The sequence below is a fragment of the Sciurus vulgaris genome (assembly GCF_902686455.1).
Source record: "Sciurus vulgaris genome assembly, chromosome: 2".
Taxonomy (NCBI): domain Eukaryota; kingdom Metazoa; phylum Chordata; class Mammalia; order Rodentia; family Sciuridae; genus Sciurus; species Sciurus vulgaris.
In genome coordinates, this window is record NC_136462.1 from 131,583,665 (window position 1) to 131,609,979 (window position 26,315).

The 26,315-nt window shown below is 36.7% G+C and overlaps 1 protein-coding gene across 1 annotated transcript in view; it reads right to left on the reverse strand.

The window, feature by feature from the left end:
• Positions 1-26,271, reverse strand: part of LOC306650302 (neuronal acetylcholine receptor subunit alpha-7-like) — a 125,184-nt gene extending 98,913 nt beyond the window's left edge. The window contains 2 exon segments of the mRNA XM_079122194.1: positions 25,761-25,900; positions 26,139-26,271. Coding sequence (XP_078978320.1) covers positions 25,761-25,900; positions 26,139-26,193 — 195 coding nt within the window. The 5' untranslated portion in view covers positions 26,194-26,271.
• Positions 26,272-26,315: the final 44 nt, after the last annotated feature.

Sequence of the window (26,315 nt, forward strand, 5' to 3'; positions counted from 1 at the left end):
AATGGTTAATTCTGACAGGAAGGGATCTAAAAGTCTCTTTATGGAAAGCATCATAAGCAATCCCAGGATATTGTTTGCATGCAGGGAAAGTGTCTGGACTACTTTGCTCTCTCTCTTCTGTTGCCACCACCTGGCCTTCTTCCAGTCCTGGTCTAGGTAAAAGTTGGCACTAAGTGCTGTCTACTGCATGACTTTGGATGCAGGGGTTTCTTCTGCCCATACTGGTTGGAAACCACCTATCGTTTTCTGTGCATACTGGCTCTATTGTGACAAGTACTATGAATCTGGACCAGATTTGTTATACAATCAACAATGTAAGGATAATAAGAACAGCACATTCAACCGGGTGGGTGAAGGATTGAATGAGAGAACAGGCTCACTGTAGAATCAGCCCTAACTTTGGCTCCTTCTGTCATGTATCTCATCTTGTGCTCATGATGTGAGTCCAAACTTCTCATGGTTCACAGTGCTCCTTGGGCTATGCGGCTCTGCCTATCAGCCCTTGCTATGTATGCTCACCCTGCTGCTGCATGCTCTAAGGCCAGCTTCAAGAGGCAACCAGCACAGTCATGCCTCCAAGGGGGCCTCTCCCTCCCAGATCAGCTGCAGAGGGTTTTCCTCTGTGAGTTACCATTCCAAGGAGCTATAGAGTTGTGTCTATTGTTAGCATCGACCTGGTACAGTTATTCCCCATTTACCTATTTATTTTTGCCTGAGCATGTATGATTTAAGTTTGCTCTTGAATGAGGAATGCAGCTGCAACTTTCCAATCTGAATGTGGAATGACATTCACAACATGATGATTGTGGATAAGACTGAACTTGTTTCTATTGTTGCAACATGTCACCAGTTTACCAGTCTTTTGCTGTTCTCTAAAACCTTGTCTTAGCTTTATTGAATTGTTCAATTTTATTTGTTCTATTATTTCCTTCAAGATTGAAATTTTACATCCTATTTCTATTCTTATAGTAGTAATTTACAATTTTTAAAACCCATAATTTACTTATTTTCTCTACAAATGCCTACATAAGTCAGCAGATACACAAACATATATATGGGTTATAGATATGTATAAATGACAGATGATACACATATAAAGAAATGCGTTTGTTCCCCAATTTTTTATACCTCTGAAATATCAATCTCCACCCCTCCTGAACTGTTTTTTTTTAACAATGGAAGATCTAGTATTTGGGTGATAGTTTGCTGTCAATGTTTCAGGGATTGACAAATAGGATTAATGACAAATTTTCTGGACTTTGATCTCTTGTATTTCTTACACCCACTTAGTTTGCTTAGGGCTTGTTTATATTTTTGCATAATTGGAATACATTATTCCAGCAATTCTTTCAGATAATTTCTGGGTGGTGGACTTTGATTCCTTACATATGTGAAAATAAAATATATATATGTGAATTTATATATATATATATATATATATGTGTGTATATATATACATATATATATATTTTTTTTTTTTGCCTTTCTACTCTTGGCTTCACAGCATCTAGGATAATAACTACTTTCTTGTCTGAGCTTTGACATTATCAAGTCCTATATTTTTTGATAAGAAAGATTATGTGCTCATTCCTTAGAGAATGATTTTCCTCTATTCTGCTGGATGAATAAGATTTTTTCTTCTTGGTGGAATGGAATTGAAATACTCAATGGATCTTTTATATTTAAGCATCATGTCTTTCTTCAACTCTAGAAACTGAAAAAAAAATCCTTCCTATCAGTACTTCCCATTTGCTCAGTTATTGTTTTTGAGATATAAATCAGACTCAAGTCAGAATTCATTCCAATGCCTACTTTTAGTCAATGTTTTCCAAATATAATTTTCCACTGAAGGGCTCCATGACAAGGCAGATCCCAGGACTAGGGTCGAGGGAGGAAGATACACACACTTTGCCTAGGGTTTCTCATTTTATCTTGTGCCTGAAATTCAGAGAATCTTTCAAGGATCATGGAGGCCACAACACAAAGGAACAGGAGACAACCAAATAACAATATCGGCATCCAGAAAGAATAATAACTGCAACAGAGCAAAACAAATTAAATAGAAAAAGAAAAGATCAGTAATTCAAGAGGAAAATAAAACCTCATTGTTACCTATCTAAACAGCTTAACTATTGCAGAATTTTTTTAAAAAATGAGCCGATAAACATAAAATACCCTGAAAACAAAAACATACAAAGAGAATTAGGTTGAAGTCCCCAAATGTCCTCTGCCTAGAAAGCTGTTCATAATAACGGACCACCATCTCATGTGATCATAAGAGACTAAAAGCTGTTTGAAAACTTTCAAGTTTCAACTTTCAAGTTTCACACAGATTATGTATTTTCCAGTTCTTCTCAAATACAGACAGTGACATAGACACTCAAAGTCATACAACCAAAGCTATCCACTTATAGGTGTGATAGGCCTGTATCCCCCATGCACCCTGGCTCCACACTCACAGCCCTTTCTGAAGTTCCTGGTAGATTCAATGATCAAGTCAAAAGGAGACTCACTTTCCTCCAAAAGAGCAGCATTTCTGAAATAGGTGGTATCCTCCCAAGTCCAGACAAAACTATGTGGCATATCTTATCCAGAGCATTTCCTGACACTAAGTTTGAAGCACTTTAAAAGTGCTTCTTTCTAATTCAGTGTGCTTTTTAAGTGGTATCTGGAAAAACCCAGGAAGCCAGGGAGAGCTGCCTTTGTGCTGATACATCAATGACCAGCTGCTTCTCGCTGGAACAAAACGCCACTGCAAGGAAACATTTCCTGTCATGAATAGTCCTTTCCAGTTTGTACTTTAATCCACTGCCCATAATTTTCCTTGTCAGAAACAATAAAGGTGCCATCTGTATGGTTCCATTTTAATACATGCCTGATGGTTATTGTCAAAGGATTGTCCTGGATCACTATCACTGCATTAGCATGCACAGAACAGGTTGGAGAATCCAAACTGCCCTGTCTCTCTCAGAGGGAAAGGAGGCAAGTAGAAATTCCCTTCAACTGTGTGACATTCAGTCCTTGGGTGCAGAAGGCTGAATTCAATGCCTGTTGTTCCTAGGGTCATCAGCCAGTATACACTATTCCCACACCTCACCGCTGAGAGAAAAGTATCTGATGCAATTTATACTTAATCTGGAGTTGTAAAATACAATACCACTAACATGAAGAGCAGGGGAGTCTCAAAGCCAGATATGGAAAGATCTTCCTGCTTGAAATATCCCAGACTGCCTGATATTTACCTAATGGCTTTCGACTATTTACAGGATGAGCCACTAAAACAAACAAACAAAAACCACTGAGTGAGTTAGCTTTCCATTACTATAACAAAATACCTGAGATAGTCAACTTAAAAGAAGAAATGTTTATTTTGACTCACAGTATCAGAGATTTCAATTCATGGGTGATTAGCCCTGTCACCTTGGACCTACAACAGTATAGAACATATAATGAAAGTCTACTTATCTCACAGTGGCTGGGAAACAAAGAAAGGAAGGGCCTCAAGGGCATACCCCCAAAGACCTAAATTCCATCTACTACACCCCACTTCTTAAAGGTTCCACCATCTCCCAACCGTGCCGTGTGATGGGAACCAAATCTTTACACAGTGGCTTTGGGGAACATTTCTGATACAAACTGTAACAATCATAAACACCTATTTGCAAATATCAGGATTCTATGAACTTCATCCATTTTAATTAACATTTATTATTCTTTAACTTTCAAACAAGAAATTTTATTCATCTTTAATCTATAGATATTTTAGGCAAATGTAAAATATTGATCCAGTTCTAAATTTGCTGAGTAATTACATTTGATGAAAAAGTAGAACACTTTTTGTATTAAAAATAAAACTTTTATAAAGAAATTTTAGTGTTGCTTTAAAATAGTGTTTTTAAAGTTTCTAACTGATTTTTAAATTCCAAAATACGTTTTGTTTTATGAACTATGAATATAAAGTTAATATAAGTTTTCCAAGATTATATACTCAAAACTGCATTACCTAAAGACCATCTTTAAAATTAGTTCAGCTAGGGTTTTAACCTGCTAGGACACTTTGCAAACATTTAGTTTGCTTTTCCTTCAGGGTCCGATTATAAGATCAAAACAAAAAATCCATCTCAATTTCATTCATGAGTCACCAACTTTCGTTATCAGACCCTCCTTTGAGGGACATATTATCATTCCTAATAAACAAATTTTAAAATGAGGCCACTGACCTGAGGTTGTCTCTGTACCTTTAATTTTTACGTAACAAAGAGGAATCTAATGAATCCAAGTAGCAAAGTGAAATCTAATTTGAAAGTATAATGAACAGCTGAGTTTCACCCAATGATAGCCAGCCAGATTTCCGTCAATCACAGGTAACCAACTGATCAGACTATGCCCACATAAAGCAAATGCCTACCTGCAGCCAATCAGATGATTTCTCTACTTCTGCATTCCACCTATAAAACCTTACTGATTTCTCTACTTCTGAATTTGACTTATAAAGCTTGCTGCTGGGTGGAACTCTCTGAACCCCTTCTGGTTTGCAGTGTTGCCTGATTCATGAATAGTTCTTTGCCCAAACTTCACTAAATTTTCTTTTAACAAAATCCCTCCTAAAAATAAGAACATTCCTGAAGAATATCCCTACTTAAAGCACTTTAATTTTAGGACTCTAGAGTTTTTGATATTTTAATAAATCAAGGAATAGAAATATAAGCAGAGTATTAAAATAGGAGTAATAACAAGAAATAGAGGCTGTTAAAACTAGCTGGCTTATGAAAATGTACAGCAATGGATGGAACTGGAGAATATCTTGCTAAGCTAAATAAGCCAAACACAAAAAAACCAAAGGCTGAATGTTAACTCTGATATGTGGATGCTAATTCACAATAAGGCAGTTTGGGAAGAATAGAGTTACTTTATAGTAGGTAAAGGGAAGTAAAGGGAGGGAAGCAGGTATGGGTGTAGGAAGGATAATACAATGAAACAAACATTTTTACCTCATGTTCATATATGACTGCATGACCAATGTGATCCTACAATATGTATAATCAGAAAAAACGAGCAATTACACTCCATTTATGTATGATTTATCAAAATATGTAAATGCATTGATAGTGTCATGTACAACAAATTAGAACACATTTAAAAAGAAAAAAAAAAGAAATACCATGTGGCTAAATCTGCAAAAAAAAAAAAAGATCTATAGCAATGGGAAATCTTAAGACAGGGTCCAAGGCTTCTCATAAACCCTTCTTTACTGTTAGCTCTGTAAATAATTATGTCATTTCAACATTTCTAAATATTAAAAACTGACATAGCAAATACATTTTCTCCATATTATACACTCTTAATAACTGAACGGCCCACTTGGGCACAGATATAGTGGATAATATGATGTACAAATGTGATATAGTTTGATGATCATTCACTCATCACACCAGTAACCCTTTAGCCTTGAAAAACAAAAGGAATTAATTGGTCAAGATTTCTTTAAAGCTACTTAAAAGTAATGTACTTTAAACTTCACAAAAATCAATTCTAGGTGCATTAGAGATATAAATAAGAATGGTAAAACAACAATCATAAAACAACAAAAATCTTATTAAAAAATATAGAATCAGGTTGGGAATGTAACTCAGTGGGAGAAGATATGCCTAGCATATCTTAGGCCCTGGGTTCAATCTCTAGCACACACACATACAAAAGGAAACTGTCTTCATGAACTTGAGGAAGGAGAAGACTTTTTTTTTATATATATAATTTATATTTATTTTTATTTATTTATTTTTTTATTGTAAACAAATGGGATACATGTTGCTTCTCTGTACATGGTGTAAAGGCATACCATTTGTGTAATCATAAATTTACATAGAGCAATGTTGTTTGATTCATTCTGTTATTTTTCCCCTTCCCCCCACCCCTCCCACCCCTCTTTTCCCTCTATACAGTGCTTCCTTCCTCCATACTTGCCCCCCTCCCTAACCCTAACTCTAACCCTAACACTAACCCTTCCCTCCCCCCATTATGTGTCATCATCCACTTATTAGCGATATCATTCGTCCTTTGGCTTTTTGAGATTGGCTTATCTCACTTAGCATGATATTCTCCAATTTCATCCATTTGCCTGCAAATGCCATAATTTTATCATTCTTTATAGCTGAGTAGTATTCCATTGTGTGTGTATATATATATATATATACACAAACCACAGTTTCTTTATCCACTCATCAATTGAAGGGCATCTAGATTGGTTCCACAGTCTGGCTATTGTGAATTGAGCAGCTATGAACATTGATGTGGCTGTATCTCTGTAGTATGCTGATTTTAAGTCCTTTGGGTATAGGCCAAGGAGTGGGATAGCTGGGTCAAATGATGGGTCCATTCCAAGTTTTCTAAGGAATCTCCACCCTGCTTTCCAGAGTGGCTGCACTAATTTGCAGCCCCACCAGCAATGTATGAGTGTACCTTTCTCCCCACATCCTCACCAACACCTATTGTTGCTCGTATTCTTGATAATCACCATTCTAATTGGGGTGAGATGGAATCTTAGGGTGGTTTTGATTTGCATTTCTCTTATTACTAGAGATGTTGAACATTTTTCCATATGTTTGTTGATTGCTTGTAGATCTTCTTCTGTGAAGGGTCTATTCATTTCCTTAGCCCATCTGTCGACTGGATTATTTTAATTCTTGGAGTAGAGTTTGAGTTCTTTATAGATTCTGGAGATTAGTGCTCTATCTGAAGTATGATTGGCAAAGATATTCTCCCACTCTGTAGGCTCTTTCTTCGCATTGCTGATAGTTTCCTTTGCTGAGAGAAAGCTTTTTAGTTTGAATCTATCCCAGTTATTGATTCTTGCTTTTATTTCTTGTGCTATGGGAGTCCTGTTAAGGAAGTCTGGTCCTAAGCTGACATGTTGAAGATCTGGACCTACTTTTTCTTCTATAATCTGCAGGGTCTCTGGTCTGATTCTGAGGTCCTTAATCCATTTTGAGTTTAGTTTCGTGCATGGTGAGAGATATGGGTTTAGTTTCATTCTGTTGCATATGGATTTCCAATTCTCCCAGCACCATTTGTTGAAGAGGCTATCTTCAACAAATGCATTATATCCATTGCATATTTTTGGCCCCTTTGTCTAGTATGAGAAAATTGTATTTATTTGGGATTGTGTCCATGTTCTCCATTCTGTACCATTGATCTACCTTTCTATTTTGGTACCAATACCATGCCGTTTTTGTTACTATTGTTTTGTAGTAGAGTTGAAGATCTGATATTGCGATACCCCCTGTTTCACTCTTCCTGCTAAGGATTGCTTTAGCTATTCTGGGTTTCTTATTCTTCCAGATGAATTTCATAATTGCTTGCTCTATTTCTGTAAGGTGCGTCATTGGGATTTTAATTGGAATTGCATTGAATTTGTATAGCACTTTAGGTAGTATGGCCATTTTGACAATATTAATTCTTCCTATCCAAGAACATGGAAGATCTTTCCATCTTCTAAGGTGTTCTTTAATTTCTTTCAGGAGAAGACTTTTAAAACATGGCATCATGTGCAGTGAACATATAAGAAAGGATTTCTAAACCGGACCACGGTAAAGAATTTCTGCTCATCAGAAGATACCATAATCTGTACATATATTATACTTCCCTTAAAAGTTTTCAAAAGAGAACCAGAACAGCATTTTAAAAAGTAAACCAACAAGCCAAAGAATCTCAAAGGACATTTGCAAAGTACATAACTGATTGCTATGGTTTGAATGCTTATTCCCTCCAAAATTTGTGTTGAATTTCATTTCCTTTGTGATGGTATTAGGAGGTGGGACCTTAAAGAGGTGGAGGTTATGAGGGCTCCACTCTCATGGATGGACTAATGCCATAACTGCAGGAGTGAGTAGGGCGTAGGGCTACCCCTTCTTGCTCTCTCTCTTGTTGCTCTTTTGCCATGTGATGCCTCCCACCATGTTATGACACTGACAGAAGACCCTTGCTAGATACTGGCACCTTGATAGTGGACTTCTCAGCCTTTAGAAAGATGTACCTAGTCTCAAGTATCCTGTTATAGCTGCACAAAACAAACAATAACTAAGGGCGCATGTTCAGAATATAGAAAAATTCATATGAATAAGTAAAAAAGAGAATATACAAGAGGTATGAATAAACACTTATTGAAAGTGTATGTTCAAATGCCAAACTAAAAAATGAAAATGTCCTCAACTGTATTAGTTATCAGAGAACTTCTAATTAAAATCACAAGGAAACATCACTCCACCAGAAGGGCAGATTTATGATTTTTCTGTTTGTAGTACTGTGGATCCAACCCAGGCCCATGAGCATGTTAGGTAAGCACTCCACTACTGAGCGATATCCAGTGCTCCAGAATGGTAAATTTAAAAGACTGAAAATACCAAGATTCAGGGAGCATCAACAACAACAAGAACTTTCAAATATTGTTGGTAGAAATGTTAACTGATAGAACCATTTTCAAATCATTTGGCATCATCTGGAAAAGTTAAAATCATGACCCTATGACCCACCAAATCCACTACTATCCACAGGTCAGACAGAAATGCAAACCCCATGCACACAAAGACATGACATCTGAATTAAGGACAGTGTTGTTGGGGATTTTTGCCCTTTAATGTGTGGAAACTGATGTTAAGTGGGTAGTGTCAGAGCTGAATTGGATTATAGGACACCCACTTGGTGTCAGAATTGTTGACAGAAGGCAGAAGTGAAAGTACCAGTTTGACAGCTGTAGGACAGACTTAGGAAACAATAAATTTAGTTTCAAGAAGGAGAAAAAAATGGATCAAAAGAGTCTCTAAGAATGTTAAAGATAGGAATCCACATGTATCTTAACATGAGGAAAGAGATTTATGTTTCTACTGGAGAGTCAGGATAAAACAGTGATTACATGAGAAAGTCAACAACTGGAAAAGATAATAACTCTAAGGAAAATAAATATACCATAATCTACTACATGGCTCAGATGTGAATAGCAATTTGCATAGGTTTTCATATAAACACTGTAGATTGATTTAACAAAAACTGATTACGTAGTTTCACTGTGGGAAGGTGGAGAAAGTGGGGGATAATTATTTGATGACTGTGTGGCAGTAGAGGTGGGGAGCAAATGAAGAATTAAATCCCCACTTTCAATACTGGTAAGTCCTTAGAACATAACTTACACCAAAAGAGGCAATATAAGCATATCATTTAGTGATGTGGATGTAAATTTCAAAGCAACAGCTGAAAGAATATTTGTGGCAGTGTTCTGCATAATAGAGAAAATCTAGAAACAACCTAAATATCCATAGATATAATAAGAAATCTTGTTATCGTCTTACAATAAAAATAAATAAAGTAGAGCTACAGGCAACAACTTGGGGACTCAAAAATAAACTGAACAAAAGCAGCCAGATCCAAAAGATTACGTATTGTATGCTTGTATATAAAGTTCCAGAAAAGGGGGCTGGGATGTAGCTCAGTGACAGAACCAATACTTAACATTTGTGAGGCTCCAGGATTGATCCCAATCACTGCAGAAAAAAAAAAAAAAAAAAAAAAGCTCAATGTCTGGTGAATAGCATTGCTCTGGAGGAGGGAAAAGTTGTGTAGGTGGTGTTACCTTAGGTGGGATTCCTTTGTCACAACTTGTTGAGTTGGTTTTGATATTGTGCCACATTTGCGCATATGTACTATACTGCAATTCAAAGTTTTAAGAAGGAATTAAAGAATAATTTCCAAAATTGAAATTTGTGTCTCTCCACAAGTTGGCTGGTAGGTTAAAGTTTACTTCAAGTGACAACAAAATGTTTTCACAGAAAATGTAACAAACTAATGTTTTCTGACTAGTGATTTCAATTGCAAATTTTTTTTGAATTTAATGAAATATATTCTGGCAAGCAGGGAGCAGTCCTAGCCTAATTTGTTTAATCAAAATCTCCAAACATAATTTACTCTATATGTGAGCTTATTAAAACAGATACATTAGATTAGAAACTCATAATAAAACTCTAAAACTTGAAATCAACTTAAAAGCCACTCTAATGCTTGCCTTCTCTCTATACAATAAAGCAAACTGGTTTTCCTTCCTCTACATATCCTCTCCCTAAAGTAGACTTTTTGACTCAAGACAGGAATCTTTACAATTTGCTTTCAGTGATCCAACTGTAAATTTCCCACAGAGGATCTCTCACAGGTGGAATTCATTAATGATGACAATGACAATTTCCTCCCCTCTTCCCTCTGCCACCAGCAGATGAGACCCAGCAGCCCCTGCACTAGCAATCTGACTCAGAATAGGTGGTCAGCCTCCCGAGGCCTCTCCTCTGCTGATTTTTAAACCATTATACCAGCTTTTACATGATTTCCAATTGGATCTCATATTAGTTTCAGTTGAGTATTTCCTCTTGCCAGGAGCTGTGATCTGAGGCTACTATGTAACTTCCAATTTGATATCTTAGAATATGAATAACTGTGTTATATGATGCTTTAGTCTATGATATAAAAAATGAACCATATTTAACAATGAAAGTGAAGGGTAACAGGTAAGAATAATATGGACACATATACACTATTTTATGATACTTCAGAATCATTTTTGCCAGTCATTTATAGTTGATATTGATGTGAGGAAATCACTGAAATGAAGAGCGTGTGAATTGCTATTAGAAGATACCAAATAAGTGCTAGAATACAACTCAGTGGTAGAACATGCTTAACATTCATGAGGTCCTGGGTTCAGTCCCTAGTACCAAAAGAATAAAATGAACAAAAGATACCAAATGACTTTCTTCTTCTCTGTAAACACCACCTAATCCTGATTTTTAAAATAAATCAATAAGAGAGCAGAGATTTTCAATGGCATCCTTCCATAACAAGACTATTTCTCTTTCTTTAACAGCATGTCAGGGATGAAACAGGAGCTCTCGAGAACTGAATTCTTTGGGGAAAACCTTTAGAGGTAGACTTGAAGGGTATCATTTACAACAAAGACTCCTTTAGTAAAACTGCCCATAATTCTCAGTCCATAACAGTTAAAGAATTTTGTAGGTTTATGTTCTTAGAGTCATGCAGTTTTGGCAGGGAAAAAAATTTCTACTATAATAATTATGGCTCAATTATAAAGGAGCACTGTAAACAAGCTTTAATTTAGAATTTCAATTCTGCTATCAGCAATAACAGAATGTTATCAGCAACAATAACAAGGTAACATTAACCAAACCTTGAATAAGAACAGTTAGAAAAGTTAGAAGAAATGCAAAACTCATGTGTGTGAAGGCACCAGAAAACTTGCAGGGCAGTGAGGAACTATAGAGAAATGCCAGGACCAAAGGAAAACCCTGAGAGAACAATAGGATGTGGGTTACTCTTCCAGAGTCATATGGTGATTTCTTAAAAAATGCCTAAGGGCTAAAAATGAGGAGACCTAGATTCAAGAGCAAGGGGGACAAAATAGGAGTTCAGGGTTTATTGAAGAGGAAAAAAAAATTCCAGGAAACTCTGAGTTTACACCCTAGAATGTAAATGCAAGAACCAACCTCACAGGGACTGAAGCCTGGCTTCTTATTTTTTTTTCAATCACTAAATAAGTTCAGGTAATGTGTGATTGCTAGTGCCCCCTAGGCTTGCTTTTGGTCAGAAGCAAATATAAAACAGGAGTAAGAATATTTTTCAAGACCTCCGATTATCACTGCCATTTTTCACAAGCACTGTTTGAAATAAACTACAAAACCACCAACTAAGAAGGAGCATATGCCATGTGACTAAAAAGTTAAAAGAAAAATCAACAGAAACGGAAGCATAACATATTTCAAGAATGGAGTCATCAGATATAAAATTATTCTTATTAATGTATTTGAGAAATTTTAGGACAAAAGAGATCTATTAAAATTCTCAAAGTGAAAAATGCAGTATCTGAAACTTTAAAACCAAGTCAGTAGGTGGAACTAACAACAAATAGATACAATGAGAGAATCTATGGCTAAATATCAGTCAACAGAAAATAGTCTGAATGAAGCAGAGAGACAAAATAACAGAAATTATAGAAAAGAATCTGAAATACAGGGAATACAGTGTTTTTTGTTTTTTTTTTTAATCTTCACATTATTAACACTTGGGGCCATTTTTTTGCCATGGGGGTGCTGTCCTTAACAGCATTCCTTTCCTGAACTCTTTCCAATTAATGTCAGTACTACCTTTCTCTCCAGTTGTGTCAACCAAAAAATGTCTAAAGGCACTGAAAAATATCTCTTTGGGGACTAAACTGCTTCTAGGTGAGAATCACTGTGATAAAGTGACAAACTGTGACAAACACATAAATGCAATCCCAAAAGGAGAAAAGCAGAATGGAACAGAAGCCATATTTAAATGAATAATTGGGACCAATTTTCTAAAACTTATGAAAGAAACCAAGAAATAGATTCAAGAAGTACTATGAATCCCAAGCAGGAAAACAAATGAGCAAAATGCCCTATGTAGAGCAGAGTAAAACTGTTAGAAACCAAGGATAAAAGTAAATTTTAAAAGCAGGCAAAGAAAACAAGAAGAGAATAACCTTGAGGGAGTAAAAACAAGGCATACAGCTGACCCCTCGAGTCAACGGAAGTCAGAAAACAATGGGGTGGTACCTCCAAGTGCTGAAAGGAACCACTGTGAACCCAGAATCTGTATCTCTAAACTGTCATTAAAAATGACAGCAGTTAAAAAAAAAAAATCAATTAAAAAATTAGACAGTATAAATATATTTTGAGAAGAGCAAATAAAGAGAGGTCTTGCCATTCCCAGGCTCACACAAAAGAAAAAATTAAAGGATAGAAGGAAAAAGATCTCAGATGGAAGTTAGTAGTTAGTAGATACAAGAAGGAACAAAAGTAACCAAAATTTAAATGTTTAGGTAAATCTAAAAGGGTATGTCGATGAAGAAAATAGTGATAATCTTCAAGTTTAAAAATTATATAGAAATAAAATATATGACAATAATTGTACTAAAGTTAGAATTATGGGGTTGAACTGTAAAATGGAAATAAAGTGATCTTAAACATTATACAGAAAGGGTTACGACCCAGAGTTTCATTAGTCAAGGTTTCCTGCTGTAATCTCTAAACCACTAACAAGAAGAAAGATGTATGACTAACAAGCTAGGAGAAGGAAAAACTGGAATCATATCAAATGAGCAGTTCACCCAGAAGAAGGTAAGAAAGGAGAAAAAAATGAATGGAGAAGAGACAAGGCAAAAGCAAGCAAATACTGAAGGATAATTTAAACCCAACAATATCAGTAATCACATTAAAGATCACGAAAGACAAAGATGATCAAACTTAAGCCTTAAAAAAATCCATCTATTGAAATGTTTTCTCTGATATGTAGATGTTGACACACAATAAGGTAGGAGGGGGAAAACAGAAATTCATTGGATTAGCCAAAGGTGAATGAAGGGAAGGGAGGGGGATGGGAATAGGAAAAACAGTGGAATGAATCGGACACAACTTTCCTAGGTTCATATGTGAATACACAACCAGCACAACTCATTGACAACCACAAGAATGAGATCCTAATTAGAATAAGTCATATTTCATGTTTGTATAAATATGTCAAAATACACTCTACTGTCCTGTATATCTAAAAAGAACAAATTAAAAATGTTTTTAAAAAGAAAAAAAAAATCATCTATGCACTGCTTACAAGGGACATCATGAACAATAAAACAATTCTAGATGATTTCTAAATTTAAAAAGAAGGAATAGGTATTGAAAATAAAGTGATGAGAATTATATAATAAGGAGGGAAAACACAATTTGATTATAAAACTTGCAGTTGTTTACAACTTGGCCTATTTGCATCACTTTAAAATTAATGCCTATTAATATTGATTAAAGCACCATACATGGTGTCTCAACATTTTAAATTTTAAGTATTTCTCTACGCATCCATAAACATGAAGAAAGAATAGCACAGCTGCACCAGAATGCCTTGGGCAAGGGTGATCTGGGTGATTTCTCCCTACTCAATTATTTTTAATGTAATTTGTTTCATGATATAAAACATATACTTCTTTTGTAAACTTCAAGAAATGTTACTTCTCATAACATTACTAGGCGAGTTTTCCAGTTCTGCATGTAATGAGCCAAGAGGCTACCACTGTGTCCTAATAAGAAGTAAAAGCTGAACAGACTGAAAAATCAACAGCTTTTCTTAGACCCCTTAGTTTACAGGGCAAACAGCTGCCCCCATTGCTAGACAGACAGGTGATTACAGTGAACCAATGCTCACCACAACAGAGACTCAGAGCAAAAACAACTGTGGGAAGCAGAGGTGGGTGCCCGGGCAGGAAAACCTTCGGGTAATTAACAAATTGCTAAAGGTACAACGCAGTCAATTCTGAGAGTTAGAAATTTCAGAGAGACCAAGTCATAGAGGTCTCCCCACAATATTGTATGATCTACCTGACCAGGTTTCCTCCAGCAAAGATCAAAGAAAAGTCCACATGTGACTCCAGCAGGGAAGGGCAGAAGGAGCCATTTTGAAATACACCAGAAGACTCTGCTCTCAACAAGGACTAATCTGAGGGGGAATGAATTAACCAGTCTCTAACCTGTTGGTTTCTTGTCAGAGCCTAATATGCCTGAGAAAAGGGAAATACAAACTGCAGTCCAGTCCATTTAGCCACCATATCTGAGGATGAAGAAAATGACTGAAAAACACTTGTGAGGTTCACAGTCCCGAGTTGCAGGCTGACCAAACCACTGAGACCTGATCACAGTACATGGCACTTCCCCTTCTCCCATACCTCACCCCTGCTGGGAAAGGCCTATTTATTGCAGTTTCTTCAACAGTACATCATGTCTGGCTATTAATACAATATTATAAGATACACTAAAAGGCAATATATACAATTTGAGGAGACAGAGGAAGCACCAGAAACAGATATGGCAGGAATTTTGGAATGATCAGATCAGGAATTTAAAACAATTCTAATGAATATACTAAGGGGTCTAGTGGATACGGAAGAAAGCATGCAAGAACATATGGGTGATGAAAATTCTAACAAAGAACCAAAAAGTAATGCTAGAGATCCAAAACACAGTAACAGAAATGAAGAGTGCCTTTCACGGACTTAGTAATGTGCTAGACACATGTGAGGAAAAAGTCTCTAAGCTTCAGGATGTATCAATAGGAATTCTGAAAACTAAGACAAAAAGAAAGCAAATACAGTAAGGGGGAAAAAAAGGAACAGAATATCCAAGGACTACAGGACAAAAAAACAAGTAACATATGCATAATAGAAGTACCAGAAAGAAAAGAAAAAGGAACAGAATACTTGAAACAACAATGACCCACAATTCCCCCAAGTTATTGTCAATCACCAAGCCACAGACACGATAATCTCAGGGAACATGAAGTAGGATAAAGTGCGAATAATACAAAGATAGTACATCTTTATATATTATTTTCAAACTAGAGAAAATAAAAAATAGAAAACTCTGGAAGAAGCCTGAAAGAAAGAAAAAATAAAAAAACCTTACCTATGGAGAAAAAAAATAATTATATCCAACTTCTCAGAAACTTGGCAGGCAAGAAGATTGAAGTAGATATTTAAAGTGTTGCGAGAAAAAGCAACAACAACAAAACCCACCAGAAACCTGGGTTTTTGTACCCTGAGAAATTATCCTCCAAAAGTGAAGGAGAGCATGGTGGTGCATGTCTATATTCCCAGTGACTCTGGAGTCTGAGGCTAGAGGATGACAAATTGGAGGCCAGCCTGAACAATTCAGCAAAACTGTCTCAAAATTAAAAAAAAAAAAAAAAAAATTTAAAAACTAGGGATCTAGTTCAGTGGTAAAGTGTCTCTGGGTGTGATCCCTCAAAACCAAAAACAACAAAATAAAAGAAAAAGAAAAATAAAGGTGGACCCATGGAAACAAAAGCTGAAGAAATTTGTTGCCAGATATCGTTCATGTCAGGAAATTTTAAAAGAAGTTCTTTAGAAAGAAATAAAATGAGTAGATTTGAGGTCAGAAACTCAAATTTACATAAAAAAGACTACCAAAAAGGTACAAGATAAAAGTATTTGTTTTTCTTATTTTTAATTGATCTAATAGATAAGTTGGTTAGCCATGACATAGTTGGTTATGTATGTAGGATTATTTTGTTATTATAAAAGTGGTAACAGTGAAATAAATGGAGAAAAACATAGCATGCCAACAATAAACAAAAGGCTGTAAAACTTGGGTTAATTATAAATGCGTATTGCAAACTCTAGGGAAATCACTAAAAACATGAAAAAAAAAAAAAACTGCTGGGTGCACTGGCACACGCCTGTAATCCCAGCGGCTCAGGAGGCTGAAGCAGGAAGATCTTGAGTTCAAAGTCAGGCTCAGCAAAACGTGAGATGCTAAGCAACTCAGCGAGACCCTGTCTCTAAATAATACACAACATAGGTCTGGGGATGTGGCTCAGGGGTTGAGTGCTCCTGAGTTCAATCCCGGTACAAAAAAAAAAAAAAAGTGTAGAAAAGAAATGAAAAAGTAAAATATACCAAGAAAGAAAGAAATTAGAATTATGTAACATGCTCATATCCAGCCTAAAAAAGCAGAAGAGTGGAAGAAAAGGAATAAAGACTAAGGACAAGAAATGGAAAAATCGTAACACATGTGGTAGCTGATAAGCCAACAGCATCGATAATCACTTGGAATTTCAATGATCTAAATGCAGTAAAAAACATAAATGATCAAAGTGGACCCGAAGAAAACAAGATCCAGCTTTATATTGTCTACAAAAACCTACATTAAATACAAAGACACGACACACACAGATTAATTAATGAAGAAAAGCACACCTTTCCCACACTAATTAAAAGAATGCTATACTGATTTTAGACACACTGGCCTTTAAAGAGTCATTACAAAGGGACCTAAATCTCTAAGAAAAGCTATAATCTTTAACATGTATGTACCAACAAGAAGGTGTAAAATTATATAAGGCAAAAACTAACAGAATGTCAGGGGAAAATAGATGAATTCACAATTAAAAATGGACAGATGCAGCAGGCAGAAAATCATTAAGAACACAGTTGAACTCAACATCTCAATCAACTGGCTATAATCAATACCTATAGACCATTTCATCAAATAACAGCTCAACTGCATTTTTTAAGATCACATGGTCCATTCAACAGATAGAACACATTCTAGGCCATAAAGTGCACTTTAACAAATTAAAAGAATAGTGCTCATACAGTGTGTGCTGTAAGTCCTCAACAGAATTAATCTAGAAATGAAAAACTGAACAATAGCTGGAAAATTACAAGACATAATAGAGATTAAAACTTCTAAACACATAGGTCAAAGACAATCTCAAGAATTAATATTTTGAACTGAAAATGAAGATATAACTTATCAAAATTTGTGAGAACTAGTGGAAAAAGTGCTTAGAAGAAAATTTAGAGCACAGAATGAACATCACAGGAAAGAAATATCTAAAAATCAATAATCTAAGTTTCTACCTTAGTGGGGAAGAAAACAAATCCAAAGTAAACATAAGAAATATTTAGAACAGAAATCAATGAAACAGAAAACAGAAAATCAATAGGTAAAATGAATTGAAATAAAACCTGGTTCTTTGAAGCCAGGCTAACTAAAAAATAGAGAGGACATACATTACCAATATTAGAACTGAAAGAGGATACCACTACAGATCTATGGTCATTAAAATAATATATAAGGAATACTATGAACAACTCTATACTCGCAAACTTTAAAACCTACATGAAACTAATTCTTTGAAAGGTATAATTTGTCAAAGTTCACACATGTAAAAATAGACAATCAAGTAGACCTATATTTATGAAATAAATTAAATCAATAATGAATAATATTCCAAAAGAAAAAGCATCAGACCCAGACGGGTTCCCTAGAAAATTATACTAAACACTTAAAGGAAGAAAATATACCAATTCTCTACAATCTCTTTCAAATGGGAGAGGCAGAGGGACTATTTTCTAAATCATTCTGAGGCCAGTATTACTGTAATGACAAAATCAGATAGAGGCACTTCAAGAAACAAGGACTGCATACTCATGAACACAGATACAAAAATTCTCAATGAAATATGAGCAAACTGAATCCAACAATGTAGAAATGTACTTATACACCATGACCAAGTGGGATTTATTCCAGATATGCAAGGCTGGCTCAATATTCAAATAGTAATGTAATCCATCCCATGAACCAACTAAAAAAGAGAAATATAATCATATCAATAGATGCAGAAAAACAGATGCATTTCACAAAATAAACATTCAGTTATAACAATAAAAAAAACACTCAGTAAAGTAGGGATAGAGAGGATCTTCCTCATCTCGATTAACAATATCTACAAAAAGCCAACAGTTAAATGCACACTTAATGGTAAGAAATTCAAAGCTTTTCCACTAAATTCAAGAACAAGGCAAGGATGTGCCCTCTCATCGCTTCTTTTTAATATCATACTGGAATTAACAGCTAATGCAATAAGACAAAATGGAAATAAATATATACAAATTGGGAAAAAAGAAATAAAATTGCATTTTGGGGATGTCATAATTGTCCATGTAGAAAATCTGAAATAATCAACAAATTAAAAAATCTCCTGGAACTAATAAGCCATTATATCAAGGTTAGAGGATACAAGATTAATATGCAAAAGCTAATCGCTTTCCTGTATAGCAGCAATCCTTTAAGTTAAAAACATAATATAATTTAATGCAAAAATAAATATGTAGGTATAAATCTAAAAAATGATATACAAAAATCTGTATCAGGAAAACTGCAAAACTCTGATGGAAGATATCAAAGAACTAAATAAATGGAGAACTATTCCATTTTCACAGACTCAATATTGTCAAGATGTTAGTTCTTCCCATCTTTTGCTATATAGTTTGCAAGGTAATCCCAACCAAAATTCCACTGATATTTTAAAGATACTGACAAATTGATTTTTAAGTTTACACAAATAAGCAAAAGACCCAGAACAGTCAACACAATATTGAAGGATAACAGATTTGAAGGACTAATACTACCCGATTTTGGATTTACTAGAAAACCAAAATGATCATGACAGTACATGTTGGTGAAAGAAAAGACAAATAGATCAATGGAACAGAATAAAGAACCCAGAAATAAACCCATGTAAAAATACTCAACTTTTCAACAAATGATACAACAGCTAGATAACTGTGTGCAAAAAAAAAAATAATAATAATAATAATGACACAGACCTTCAAAACATACCTTAAATTTTATAAAATTGAAATGTAGAATGTGAAACTATACATGTCCTGGGATATAACACAGGAGAAAAAGCAAGTTGACCTTTGGTATGGTGATGAATTTATACACAACACTGAAAGTATGGTCCCTTAAAGAATAGTCAATAAAATGGACTTCATCAAAATTTAAAACTTCTGTTAAGTGAAAAACATTGTCAAGAATGAGAAAACAAGCCAAACAATTTGCAGAAGACACATCTGGTAAAGGACTATTATTCAAATATATATAATTTCTCACAAAATTTGATAAGAAATAAACATCCTGACTCAAAACTGGGTCAAAGATCTTAATAGATACTTCACCAAAGAGATACAGATGGCATATAAGCCTAAATAAAAGATGTTCCATACCATATGTCATTGGGGAAATGCTAATTAAAACAACAGTGATATCACTACACTCCTATGGGAATGGACAAAATTTGGAATGTGACAAATACCAAATGCTCCTGAGGATGGGGAGGAATAAGAACTCTTATTGTTGGCGGGAATACAAAATGGTACTGCTACTTTGAGATACAGTCTGATAGTTTATTACAAAAAGTAAACATACTCTTACCATTCATTCCAGTCATTGCCCTTCTTGATATTTACCCAAAGGATTTGAAAACTTAAATCTACGTAAAAACATGAACACAGATGTTTATAACAGTTTCATTAATAATTTAATAATAATTTCCAAATTTTTAGCAAATAAAATTCCCTTCACTAGGTGAAAGGATAAACTATGATACATCCAAAATATAATATTATTCAGTGCTAAACAGAAAGGAGCTATCGAGTCATTAAAAAAATGGAGAATTTAAAATGCATATAACTAAGCGAAAGAAGATAATTTGAAAAGGCTACATATAGTATGAATCCAGATATGTGACATCCTGGGAAAGGCAAAATTATGCAGATAGTAAGAGGTAGTCCGTGGTTGCCAGGGGTTGGAGTAGAGAAAAAGGATGAAAAGGCATAGCACAGAGGATTTTTAGAGCAGCAAAAGCACTCTATACAACACTATAATGGTGGAAACTTATCATTCTATGTTTGTCCAAGTCCATAAGTGCACATCACCATCAGTGAAACCCCAATGTTAACTCTGAACTTTGGGTGATAACCATATGTCAGTATAGGTTCACTGAGTGTAACAAATGTACCTCTGGTGGGGGATGTTAATAAAAGGATGCTGTGCATGTGCGGGCATGGCAGGTATATGGGAAATCTTTGTACCATCCTCTTAATTTTGCTGTGTACCTAAAACTGCTTGAAAAAAAAGGATGGAAAAATAACATTTTGGGGATAATTACCTGATTTTCCTCAGGCATTTCTTCTTAGAATCTGTTCTGTAAGTGTAATCTTCATAAGTAATATGTGATAATATTTAGAGTTATAGCATTTTAAACAGTAGATAGTAAATGCAAAATCATAAATCTGAGGAACCTGAGCACAGGGCCACCAAGGGAAGTTCAGAGGAACTAAAGCCTCTAGGATACTGGGCTCCATAACTTTGCCTGCCTTCTGCAGGCAAACTTTAAATGTATGGTCACTTTGTTCTACTGTCTTGTGATTAAAACTTCCAAAAAATGAATCTGCAATCCAAAATCTATAAAAATTCCAAAAATCATTCATTCATAATTATGTGTTTTATATTTGTGTCTAATTACATATTGATTCATATTATTCATCTTAAACATCTTGCCTTCTGGACATGTTTTCATAACTATGCACATTTATTTTATGCAAATCAGTTCTTACAATAGCCTTTAGATGAATATGGCCAGGTGACTGAATAAATGGCATGAATAAAGGAGAAATATTATGAAAATTTTTTTCAGTTTAGAACTTTCCATTTGCATCACTTCAAAATGATTTCTTATGTACTATCTCATTCCCAGACCAGTGACAAGTCCATGAGGTAAATAAATTAATAATCATCATAAGTCAGAGTATGCATTTAGGAATAATCGAGGTACTTCACTTAACAAATGTTTCTCTCTCTCCATAGTCACACAGCTGTCATTCTAGGTTTCACCTTGCTGTCGTTTCAGTTTGTCCTCAAAAGTTCAGGTGTTGGAACTTCAGTTCCTCAATGCAGCAGGGTTAGGGGGTGAGGACTAATGAGAAGTGTTTAAGTCATGGAGACAGAGTCTTTATGAATGGATCAATGACTTTCTTTGGATACATTCTCATGGGACTGATTAGTTACCCCAAGAACATCTTGTTATAAATGAGGTCACCTTTGGTGTTTTGTCTCTTCTGCATGTGCCTACTTTCTCTTCTGCTTTCTGCCATGAATTAAAGCAATACAAGGCTCTCACCAGAATCTGAGCAGATGCCAACACCATGTCCTTGGACTTCCCAGCCTCCGAAAACATGAGCAAAATAAACCTCTTATATATTACCCAATCTAGTATTCCAGTATAGCAACATAAAACAGACTAAGAAAGACCCATCCTCATCCCTGACTCACATTTTCCCTTCTCTCTAACCTACTCCACTCAGTGCTCTCAGTATCCTCTATCTAAACACAGATTTGATTATTTCTCTCCCCTACTCAGGAATTCACCTTCTACTCTCTACCTAGTACTTTATCAAGCACTTATTGACTACAGCAGACCACAGTGGGTAAATCAATTCCTTTGAAGACTCTTGTCCTCAAAACATATGCACATTTTTTACTCTAATCTATTATTTATACTTGTTGAATTTAATTAAAATATCACAGTTTGGATTGTTTACATTTCTAGGAAAATATGCTACAGCAAAGTGGGCTTTCAGCTTCATATAACTCCTGCCATGCTGCTTCCTCATATCCTCCAAGATACCCGGACTAGGGCCCAGTGTGAACTTTACAGAGATGTTCAAGACACCTCACACATTAACACCTCTACCAAAGAAAAATCATAAGTTCCATCTTGCTAGGTGTTTTCTGTAACACAGAACAAAAGGGTCAGTAAAACTGTTAGTAACCAGGTCAATACTGTATTCCTCTTTTAGAACTTCTCAAACATAAGCACACTAAATTTTCTGAGAAATCTTGCACCAAAACCTGTAACAGAGATCACCCAGGAATCAGGAGCCCACCTTGTTGAAAAGTGTTTCTTCTTCACTGTACTTTCATACTTTCCTTGCTCTGTTCCCATTACCTAGAAAGTCAATCCTACTTTCTCCACCTGGCAAACTCCTACTCACCTTTAGAAATCAAATCATCTCCTCTCTCTCTAAAACCATTTCAAGTCACAATAGTTGAAAATAAATGTTTTCCTTATGCACATCTGCAGCACTTGGTATATTTATGTTAAAGTTCATCAACTTGGTAAGCTTGGATTTACTTCTTAGTATTCCAAGCCAGATAATGAGATCTCTGAAAATAGAAATTATCCCTTATTCATCTGTAAATTATCAGAATCTAGCAGAGTTCATATTAGGAGCCCTATAAATATATGTGGAATAAACTGATGAAAGGATAAATGATTTTTAATGAAAATAAAATATGTAACAACATATGTCATCTCCCTAGCTCTCTAAATAACAGTTCTTTGCTGCCAAAAAGTGGAATAATAATATCGAAGGGGAGGGGGCAATTACTATGATCCAGAATAGCCCAGATGGGTAAATGATCCCTGGAGTTGAATTTGTAAAAAGAATCCTTACCAGTCAAGATTTTGCCACATAGCCCCCTTATCGGAACCACAGTGTCTCTGTCCAGGGTGCTGAGAATTCAACTGGAAAAACCTGACTTTGTTTCGAAACCCGGCAGAGAGGAGCAGAACTAGAATATAAATGATTGCTTCTTTTCTTGTCTCATATAGAGACTTCTTTCTCATCCAGGATCTTAGGACAGTCATATTCAATCAGTTACAGTTCAGTCAGTTTAAGTAGATTATGCTTTGTTCTGCAAAATAAGTTAGCCAGTATAAAGGAGGCAGAAGATTTAGGAAAAAGGACCTGTGAGTTAGATGTGGGTTTTCCTCACTGCCCTTTCTCTAATCACTGTGTGACCTTGGACAAGTGACTACACCTTTCTAGGCATGAACTTCCTGCCCTTTAAGTAGTTTCATGATTAAGATAGAGCAAATCTTCAGTGAATCATCAGTGCGTGTCAAGCACTTTCACTTTTCTAATCCTCTCAAAACCCTGTGAAGTGGATATTATTATTCTCATTTTACACATGAGAAAACAGGGCTTAGAAAGGTAAAGTAGCTTTCTCAAGGCCACTCCACAAACATGCAGCATTGCCTAGTTGGGAAGTTCAATCTGTTCACAGCTAGATCCATGGCCAAGGTGAGTCTAAGACTTTCTCCTGCTGCCCTCTTCCATGACCTCTGGCTACTGATGGCCATCTTCGAGTGTTTTTCTAACACTGGCCATGGTACACAGTACTTATGATTTTTTATTTTAATTTTTTTGAAACATGACAATTTTTAAAATTTTCCACATCATTAAAGATAACTTATGCCTTAACTTCTTCTAAGAGGTGAAATGCCTCTTATTAATCACATTCCTCAAACAGTCTCTTAAAGAGGCAGGAGTGCTCAGGATAAAAAGGTTATAGCTTCTCTGTGAGTGAGCAGTCTCCCAAAGGGGTTGCCACAGCCTTGGAAGGTCTGCCTCACTTGCTCACAGGTGCTCTTCAGTGGAGTGGCCGCTACACCATCACATTCCATCCAGACAGCATGAGGACAACCCCATGAAAGGCTGCTGTAGCACATACAGTGAAGCAGCCTGGCCAGAACAGATCCTGGGCAAGTGGGAAGAAGGGCACTGACTTCCTTTTCTCACCCTATCATGTATCATTTTGTGGAGTATATTAACTCAGCTGCCTGGCCCTTCCTCATGTCATTTTTGTATGAAAATGATTACAGAATGTGTCTAACTGTGGCATCTCTTAAAGTTGCCTCCACATTCTTAAATTACTCACAATAACCCATGAATTGCTACAATATCCATTCTGTTTACAGAAAAGTCAAGACTCAGGACACTTAAGAAATTTACCTAAAAACAACAATCCAGAGACCAACAAAACCCAAAGGCACCAAAATCCCAAGAACAAATCCTGAGCTCCTTAAAGTAACTCAGGAGCTGTTCTATAAAACAGTACATCTTACAAATGCCCTGGAGCCTCTATGCCTCTTCCACCCCAAATCCTCTGCACCTCCATTACCCTGTAACCTAGCTTTGCTCAATACTAGAACTTCTTTTTCAGTTTGTTTCCCTAACTTGAAATTCCTATCCTCTCTCCCTTCCTGTAGCCTGTGCTCCATAAACAGCAACTAACTTATATTTAATCCAGGCAATAGTAGCTATCTTCCCCTACATCTCCCATGATAACTTTTCCACATCATCACACATACATTCAATTTTTAAAGCAGGATTATGCCTGTAATAAGAAGTACATATTTGATACATGTATAATATCAGAAGAAAGTCATTCATCACTGTAATTTTAACTAGATTGAGAGACAAACATGCATTAGCATGGGTAACTCTATTTGCAGGATTATGAAATATCACTAACACCTTACGTCACTTTTTTTTTAAACCTTCTGGTGGTTTTTAGCACTTTCTACCTGAAGTTGTAGCTAATTTCCACACCTCCTTCTTATGACATCATTCCCTCCCCATTATTCCTTTGCCCCACCGTACCCAAATCCAAGCCACTCCAGAACAGAAGTCAAATGCTTTGTATGGACTAGACATGCAAACCCATTCATAATGAATTAAACATTTTGCAAAGTATTAGTACTGTATGAAGGATACACCAATGAAAATTGAATATTCAAAGCAGTCTAAAGGAAAAAACAAGAGGATAGGGTACAGATTTGCCTAGTGAAGTGGGCACTGATAAGGCTGCAAAGCAAGAGTTCGGTTGGAGGTGGAAGTAGCTGCCTGAAGGGACAGACAAGGGATCTCTGGTGTGGAGCCTTGAGTTCTAGGAGGAAGACTGTCAGAGGAAGATTCACCAGAAAGGCAAAAAAAAAAAAAAAAATGCCCATTACTGAAATGGGAGGGGGAGTCCAAACATCCCCAGCTCGCCCTATGACCTCTGCCTGGACAGATTCACCAGCCGCAAAGCTCAGGGTCAAGCCCCTACCCAATAGCAGCAGAAAAGCCTAGAACTGGTTAAATTGACACCGAATGAGGCCATTCGCAGGCTGTTCTTGCTACTGATTCCTAGCTTGGGATACTTTCGCCCTGAGTTTCTAAGCTGAGGAAAGGCAGAACCCAAGTATTCATGCACAGGTGGCCAGGGCGATGAAAAAAGCTTCACCTGGTCGCTCCACGGCAGGCGGGGAGACCAAGGCAGCCCGCGGCAGACTAGAGTTCGGGTCAGATTGCCGGTCGCCTCACCCGGGACCAGCTAGTTTGTACCGGCCGAGCTACACTGCCTGGCCGCCCCTGTGCTATCACAGCCCCTAGGAGTTGGCAGGAGGGAGGGAACAGCCCTGCAGCCGGCGCTGGGACTCACCACGTCCATGATCTGCAGAAGGCTCAGAGAGAAGTAGACTGTGAGCGGTTGGGAGTCGTTGGCTACGGGCCTCTCCAAGGGGTTGTAGTTTTTAACCAGCTCCTTGTAGAGCTTTCTCTGGAACTCGCCTTGCAGGGACACTTAAGAAGAAAAGAGCACCGGCAGGCTGCTTAGGAAAGGCCAGGGGTAGGTTCCCCTTGCCCCCCTCCCCCTGCTCGCGCCCCCCGCTGCCCAACCATGCAACCCAGACCAGCAGCCCTGGCAGCGCCCTGCTGCCCCGCTCTGGCAGGGATACCCCGCCTGGTCCCCGTGCGGCGCTCACAGAGCCGCCCGGGATCCCGCGGAAGAGTGGAGGACAGGAAGACGCGTCGGTTTTACCTTGCAGGAGCGACGCGACCAGCGCCAGCCAGACACCTCCCCGGGTTCCGCGCATGTTGGGTCCCAGAGCTGCTGCGATCCGGCGCGCCGCTGTCTCAGCTGTCAGCCGGGGCCTGCGCCTGCGGCCGCAGAGCCGCCTCTCCAGCTTGGCTCGCGCGCCTTTAAAGAGCAGAGCGC